We start from the raw sequence: 7,242 nt of genomic DNA on the forward strand, positions 1-7,242 counted from the left end.
GGTAGGAGAGCCTTTTTTCCTCCCACGTGAGCTTAACCCCCATTTAGTTGTCAGTGATGGCCCTCTAAGAGGTCCATGTCTAATGTAATGAACAGTCGTTCTCTCCCTCAGAACTGAGAGCGGTGCTCTTCTGACAGTAGGTGCTTAGTAAACACCACTGAGACAGCCGACGTTACCAGCTCCGACCGTGTTTCCCCACTCCTCAAGAACCTCCAGTGGTTGTCCACCCACCTCTGCGTCATATAGAATCTCCTCGCCATCATCTTTAAAGCTCTCAATCCCTTCTCCCCCTCCTATCTCACCTCGCTACTCTCCCACTACAAGCCAGCCCTCACACTACGCTCCTCTCATGCCAACCTGTTCGCCATACCTCCATCTCATCTCTCCGGCCAACGACATCCCGTCCACGTCTCGTGTCTTGCCTGGAATTTCCTCGCTCTTTGTAGCCGACAGAGGTTCACTCTCCTCACCTTCAAAGCCTTATTAAAATCACCGCTCCTCCAATAGGCCTTCCCCCACTGATTCCTAATTTCCTCTTCTCACACTCCCTTCCGTGTCGCCCTTCACTTGAATTTGCCCCCTTTCTTCATCACTCTCTATCCCATGACCGTAATATATAGATCCATAATCTATATATTTCTATTAATGTTTGCCTCCCCTTCTATACTGTAAACTCCTTACGAGCAGGGAATACGTCTGTCGATCTTATATTTTACTCTCCGCCGCACTTAGCACGGTTCTCTCCACATGGTAAGTGCTCGATAAATATGATTTGTTGGGCCACCCAGATCGTTTGTCCCCGGTCCATCCCCGTCCACCCCCACCGCCCACCCAGTCGATCCAGGGGATGGGGAGCCATGGAGAAGCCGCGGGGAGAGATCTGTTTTACGCATGGAGGCGTGAGGAGATTCTAGTTCTCCGTCTCCTCCGGCTCCCCTGTAAGACCCCCTACCCACCCGTGCTCTCAACAGTCCAGACTCACCGATCAGCCGGGACCGACGGGTCTCTGGTCTCTATCGTCCTTCAACCGTCACCCGCATCTCCCGGACGGTGGGCGCGGGAGGATCTCTGGGAGGTATGCGGAGTCCCGGCTCTTCTGGCTTCCTTCTTGAAGTGCGTCGGGCCCTCGGCGAAGCCGGGCCTTTCAGGAAAAGCTCCCTGAGGGACTCCCCCCAAGGGATGGGTCACAGGTTGGGCTGAGCGGCCTCATTATGTCCTGTTCGGGCCCGGCGCCGCCGGGGACCTTGGGGACCTTGGGTGGAGTAGTTGCCCTACCCCACGTCACAACCCCACTGGGGACCCTGTGATCCGTCACACGGACGTGCGTCTCACAGGGAGAACCTGCAGAGGAACTGCAGAAATCAATCAATCAATCAATCAGTCATGTTTATTGAGCGCTTACTGTGTGCAGAGCACTGTACTAAGCACTTGGGAAGTACAAATTGGCTACATATAGAGACAGTCCCTGCCCAACAGTGGACTCACAGTCTAAAAGGGGGAGACAGAGAACAAAACCAAACATACTAGCAAAATAAAATAAATAGACTAGATATGTACAAGTAAAATAAATAAATAAATAGAGTAATAAATATGTACAAACATATATACATATATAGAGGTGCTGTGGGGAAGGGAAGGAGGTAAGATGAGGGGGGTGGAGAGGGGGACGAGGGGGAGAGGAAGGAAGGGGCTCAGTCTGGGAAGGCCTCCTGGAGGAGGTGAGCTCTCAGCAGGGCCTTGAAGGGAGGAAGAGACCTAGCTTGGAGGATGGGCAGAGGGAGGGCATTCCAGGCCCGGGGGATGACGTGGGCCGGGGTCGATGGCGGGACAGGCGAGAACGAGGCAAGGTGGGGAGATTAGCCCGCTCAGAGGACCAAGGAAGGCACCTGAGCCCCCGATGTGTCATGGGAGACCTGGCTCCCTCATCCTTCCCTGTCTCCCCAAGGACATCGGGGTGTGGACAGGATGCCCAGCCCGCACCCTCCACTCCTCCGCCGCTAATCTCCTCACCGTACCTTGTTCTCGCCTGTCCCGCCATCGACCCCCGGCCCACGTCATCCCCCGGGCCTGGAATGCCCTCCCTCTGCCCATCCGCCAAGCTATCTCTCTTCCTCCCTTCAAGGCCCTACTGAGAGCTCACCTCCTCCAGGAGGCCTTCCCAGACTGAGCCCCTTCCTTCCTCTCCCCCTTGTCCCCCCTCCATCTCCCCCATCTTACCTCCTTCCCTTCCCCGCAGCACCTGTATATATGTATATATGTTTGTACATATTTATTACTCTATTTATTTATTTATTTTACTTGTACAAATCTATTCTATTTATTTTATTTTGTTAGTATGTTTGGTTTTGTTCTCTGTCTCCCCCCTTTTAGACTGTGAGCCCACTGGTGGGTAGGGACTGTCTCTATATGTTGCCAATTTGTACTTCCCAAGCGCTTAGTACAGTGCTCTGCACATAGTAAGCACTCAATAAACACGATTGATGATGATTTCCATTAGGGGTGGGCTGGGCTGGAGAAGGAGAGAAGGGAGGTGAGGTAGGAGGGGTCGAGGGGATGGACAGCCTTGAAGCCCAGGGTGAGGAGTTTCTGCCTGATGCGCAGATTGATTGGTAGCCACTGGAGATTTTTGAGGAGGGGAGTAACATGCCCAGAGCGTTTCTGGACAAAGACAATCCGGGCAGCCGCATCAAGTATGGATTGAAGTGGGGAGAGACACGAGGATGGGAGATCAGAGAGAAGGCTGATGCAGTAGTCCGGACGGGATAGGATGAGAGCTTGAACGAGCAGGCTAGCGGTTTGGATGGAGAGGAAAGGGCGGATCTTGGCAATGTTGCGGAGCTGAGACCGGCAGGCTTTGGTGACGGCTTGGATGTGAGGGGTGAATGAGAGAGCGGAGTCGAGGATGACACCAAGCTAGCGGTCTTGTGAGACGGGAAGGATGGTAGTGCCGTCAACAGAGATGGGAAAGTCAGGGAGAGTGCAGGGTTTGGGAGGGAAGACAAGGAGTTCAGTCTTGGACATGTTGAGTTTTAGGTGGCGGGCAGACATCCGGATGGAGATGTCCTGAAGGCAGGAGGAGATGCGAGCCTGGAGAGAGGGGGAGAGAGTAGGGGCAGAGATGTAGATCTGGGTGTCATCAGTGTAGAGATGATAGCTGAAGTCGTGGGAGCGAATGAGGTCACCAAGGGAGTGAGTGTAGATCGAGAACAGAAGGGGACCAAGAATTGAACCTTGGGGAACCACCACAGTAAGGTGATGGGAGGGGGAGGAGGAGCCTGCAAAAGTGGCTGAGAATGAACGACCGGAGAGATGAGAGGAGGACCAGGAGAGGACGGAGTCTGTGAAGCCAAGGTCGGATAGCGTGTTGAGGAGAAGGGGGTGGTCCACAGTGTCAAAGGGAGCTAAGAAGAGGTCAAGGAGGATTAAGATAGAGTATGAGCCGTTGGATTTGGCAAGCAGGAGCTCATTGGTGACCTTTGAGAGGGCAGTTTCTGTGGAATGTAGGGGATGGAAGCCAGACTGGAGGGGGTCGAGGAGAGAGTAGGTGTTGAGGAATTCGAGGCAGTGCGTGTAGACAACTCGTTCAAGGAGTTTGGAAAGAAATGGTAGGAGGGATATGGGGCGATAACAAGAAGTTGAGGTGGGGTCAAGAGAGGGTTTTTTTAGGATGGGAGAGACGTGGGCATGTTTGAAGGCAGAGGGGAAGGAACCAGTGGAGAGTGAGCGGTTGAAGATGGAAGCTAAGGAGGGGAGAAGGGGTGGAGCGAGAGATTTCATGAGATGAGAGGGAATGGGGTCAGAAGCACAGGTGGCCAGAGTAGCACTTGAAAGGAGGGCGGAGAGCTCCTCTGAGGATACTGCTGGGAAGGATGGGAGAGTAGCAGAGAGTGTTGAGAACCGGAGGGTTGGAGAAGGTGGGGGAGTGACTTTGGGGAGGTCGGACTTGATGGATTTAATTTTGTTAATGGAGTAGGAGGCCAGATCGTTGGGGGTGAGGGAAGGAGGAGGGGGAGGAACCGGGGGCCTGAGAAGGGAGTTAAATGTACGGAAGAGCTGGCCGGGATGATGGGCATGGGTGTCAATAAGGGAGGAGAAATAGTTTTGTCTGGCAGAGGAGAGGGCTGAGTTAAGGCAGCAAAGGATAAACTTGGAGTGAACGAGGTTGGCATGGTGTTTAGAAATGACAACGAGATGTCCATCTTGGTTTTTCAGCAGTAACCCGCTGGCTTCATGCGCTTTACCCGCTTCACGGCTGTGGGGCGGCCCTTGCAAAATGCGTTGGATGTACTAGTCCTTCCTCCTCCAGACCTCACTTTAACCCTGCCGCTCCTGATCCCACTCGCTACCCTCTCTGCTCTCTCTAAGACTACGCTCCTTGTGTCAACGTCGGTCGATATTCCATTCACACCCTCACTGTATGTCTTCAACTCCACATAGGATGCACTGCTACACTGAAGGCACATCTCCTCCAAGAGGCCTTCCCCGGCTAAGCCCTCAATTTCCTGTCTGTCCCCTCTTTCTGCGTCCCCCTGATGTGCTCCCTTTTTCAACCGCCCAGCCACAGGACGCATATGTACATATCTGTAATACATTTATTGATATTAATGTCTGTCTCCATGTCTAGAGTGCAATAACCCTTTCGAAGGGAATGTGTCTGTTCTACCGTTCTATTATACTCTCCCAAGTGCTTAGTACAATTCTTAAGACACAGTGAGTGCTCAATAAATACAGTTCATCGATCAATCAATTCATTGAAACATATTTATTGAGCACTCACTGCGTGCAGAACACGACTAAGCGCTTAGTATAATCGATCCTGCCCGGAGGGCTGATAAAAGAAAAATGACCAAGCACAAAAGGGCACCCAGAAAGGTGAGGGTAATAATAATAATTATCACATTTGTTAAGAGCTTACTATATGCCATGGACTGTACAAGATACTGGGGTAGAAACAGGATAAAGGAGTTGGAAACAATCCCTGTCCCAGTTCCCGTCTAAGTAGGAAGGAGTAGGATTTAATCCCCATTTCACAGATGGAGAAACTGAAGCCCAGAGAAGTTAAGTGACTTGCCCAAGGTCTCCCAGGGGTCAGGTGGCAGGGCCGGCATTCGAACCCGGGTCCTCCGACTCCCAGGCTCGGGCTCTTTCCACTGGAAAACGCTGCTTCTCTAGTTGGATGAATCTTGATCAGAGTCAATCCAAGGAGACAGAAAGCGAAGGATCAAGGCATCATTAGGAACTTTCTATCCTGGGGGAAAGGACTCCAACTTAGGACCCTCCCCATGGCGGCCTTCACGTCCCGGTTCCTCAGGCTGTAGATGAGGGGGTTGAGGGCGGGGGGCAACACGGTGTAGAACACAGAAACCAGCCGGTCCAGAGCTGAGGAGGAGTCTGAGGGTGGATGTAAGGTACCGAAGGAAGCCGAGGTGAAAAACACCGTCGTGACGACGAGGTGGGGCAAGCAGGTGGAAAAGGCTTTGTCCCGGCCCTCAGTGACCGGCATCCTCAGCACGGCCCGGAAGATATGCACATACGAGATGACCATGTAGAAGAAGCAGGAGAAGCCCAGAAGGGCCCCGGTGACTAGGAGCACATCGACGACGAGGTGCGTTTCGGAGCAGGCGAGTCGGACCACGGAGGCGATATCGCAGAAGAACTGTGGGATCAGGATGGATCCGCAGAAGGGGAGGGAGAATGTCCCAGAGGACAACATCAGTGCAAACAGTCCACCGCCGAGCCAGGAAGCGGCAGCCAACTTCACACAGGCCCCTCGGTCCATGATGACCTCGTAGCGCAGGGGGAGGCAGATGGCCGCGTAGCGGTCGTAGGACATGGTAGTGAGGAGGAACATCTCTGAGGCGGGAAACAGGACCACCGAGAAGAACTGGGCGGCACAGCCCAGGAAGGAGATGGATCTACGTTTGGTCAGGGAGTCGTGGATGGATTTGGGGACGGTGACGGAGATGTAGCAGAGGTCGAGGACGGACAGGTTCCTGAGGAAGAAGTACATGGGGGTGTGGAGACGCCGGTCGAGCACGGTGATGGTGACGATGAGGAGATTCCCCGCCAGGGCCAGCAGGTAGACCAGGAGGAACAGCGCGGCGTGGACCAGCTGCAGCTCCCGGACCTCCGAGAATCCCAGCAGGAGGAATTCCCTCATCACTGTGAGGTTGACCATTTCCCAGAGGCTGCCGAGACCACCTACAGAAACAATGAAGAGGAAGCTATTTCAGAACCTCAACAGACAATGACAGTAAAATCAATCAATCAATTGTATTTATGGAGCACTTACTTTGTGCAGAGCACTGTACTAAGCGATTTGGAGAGTGTCATATAGCAGAGCTGGCTGACATATTTGCTGCCCACCAGGAGATTACGGGCTAGAGGGGGAGACTTACATGGAGATAAATTTTAAATATGTACATACGTGCTGTGGGGATGAGAATGGGGAGAAAAAGGAGGACAAATCCAAGTGCAAGGGCGAGGCAGAAAGGAGAGCAAGTAGGGAAAATGTAGACTTTGTCGGTGAAGGCCTCTTGGAGGAGATGTGATTTTCAGAAGTCTCTGAAAGTGGGGAGAGTGATGGGCTGTCAGAGGAGACAGCGAGGCCTAATGGAAAGAGGGAGGACCTGAGAGTCAGAAGCATCTGGGTTCCAGTCCTGACCCTGCCACTTGCAAGTCATTTCACTTCTCTGTGCCTCAGTTCCTTCATCTGTAAAATGGGAATTAAGCCCATGAGCCCCCTGGGGAGCAGGGACTGTGTCCAACCTGATGACCTTCGATTTACCCCAATGCTTAGAACAGTGCTGTCAGATACAATCATTATTATTATGAATAATTAATAAGAGAAGCAGAGAATCAGCGTGGCTCAGTGGAAACAGCACGGGCTTTGGAGTCAGTGGCCGTGGGTTCAAATCGCAGCTCCGCCAATTGTCAGCTGGGTGACTTTGGGCAAGTCGCTTCACTTCTCTGTGCCTCAGTTACCTCATCTGTAAAATGGGGATTAAGACTGTGAGCCCCCTGTGGGATAACCTGATCACCTTGTAACCTCCCCAGCGCTTAGAACGGTGCTTTGCACGTGGTAAGCTCTTAATACATGCCACTATTTTATTATTATTATTATTATATGAAGAGGGACGGAGTTCCAGGCGAGTGAAAAAGCATGGGTATCAGTAGCGGGAGAGATGAGACCAAAATCCAGTGAGTAGGTTGGTTTTAGATGAGCCAAATGTTTGGACTGGG

General features: G+C 52.5%; 1 protein-coding gene across 1 annotated transcript; it reads right to left on the minus strand.

Annotated features, from left to right (window-relative positions):
- Positions 1 to 1,023: 1,023 nt before the first annotated feature.
- LOC119923103 (olfactory receptor 14A2-like) lies at positions 1,024 to 6,145 on the minus strand (the record flags this gene model as incomplete). Its single annotated transcript, XM_038742648.1, has 2 exons — positions 1,024 to 1,158; positions 5,276 to 6,145. Coding segments are annotated over 2 exons (1,005 nt in total), but the record flags the coding sequence as incomplete, so codon positions are not given.
- Positions 6,146 to 7,242: the final 1,097 nt, after the last annotated feature.

This window comes from Tachyglossus aculeatus, unplaced genomic scaffold (assembly GCF_015852505.1).
Source record: "Tachyglossus aculeatus isolate mTacAcu1 unplaced genomic scaffold, mTacAcu1.pri scaffold_144_arrow_ctg1, whole genome shotgun sequence".
NCBI classification, from domain to species: Eukaryota; Metazoa; Chordata; class Mammalia; order Monotremata; family Tachyglossidae; genus Tachyglossus; species Tachyglossus aculeatus.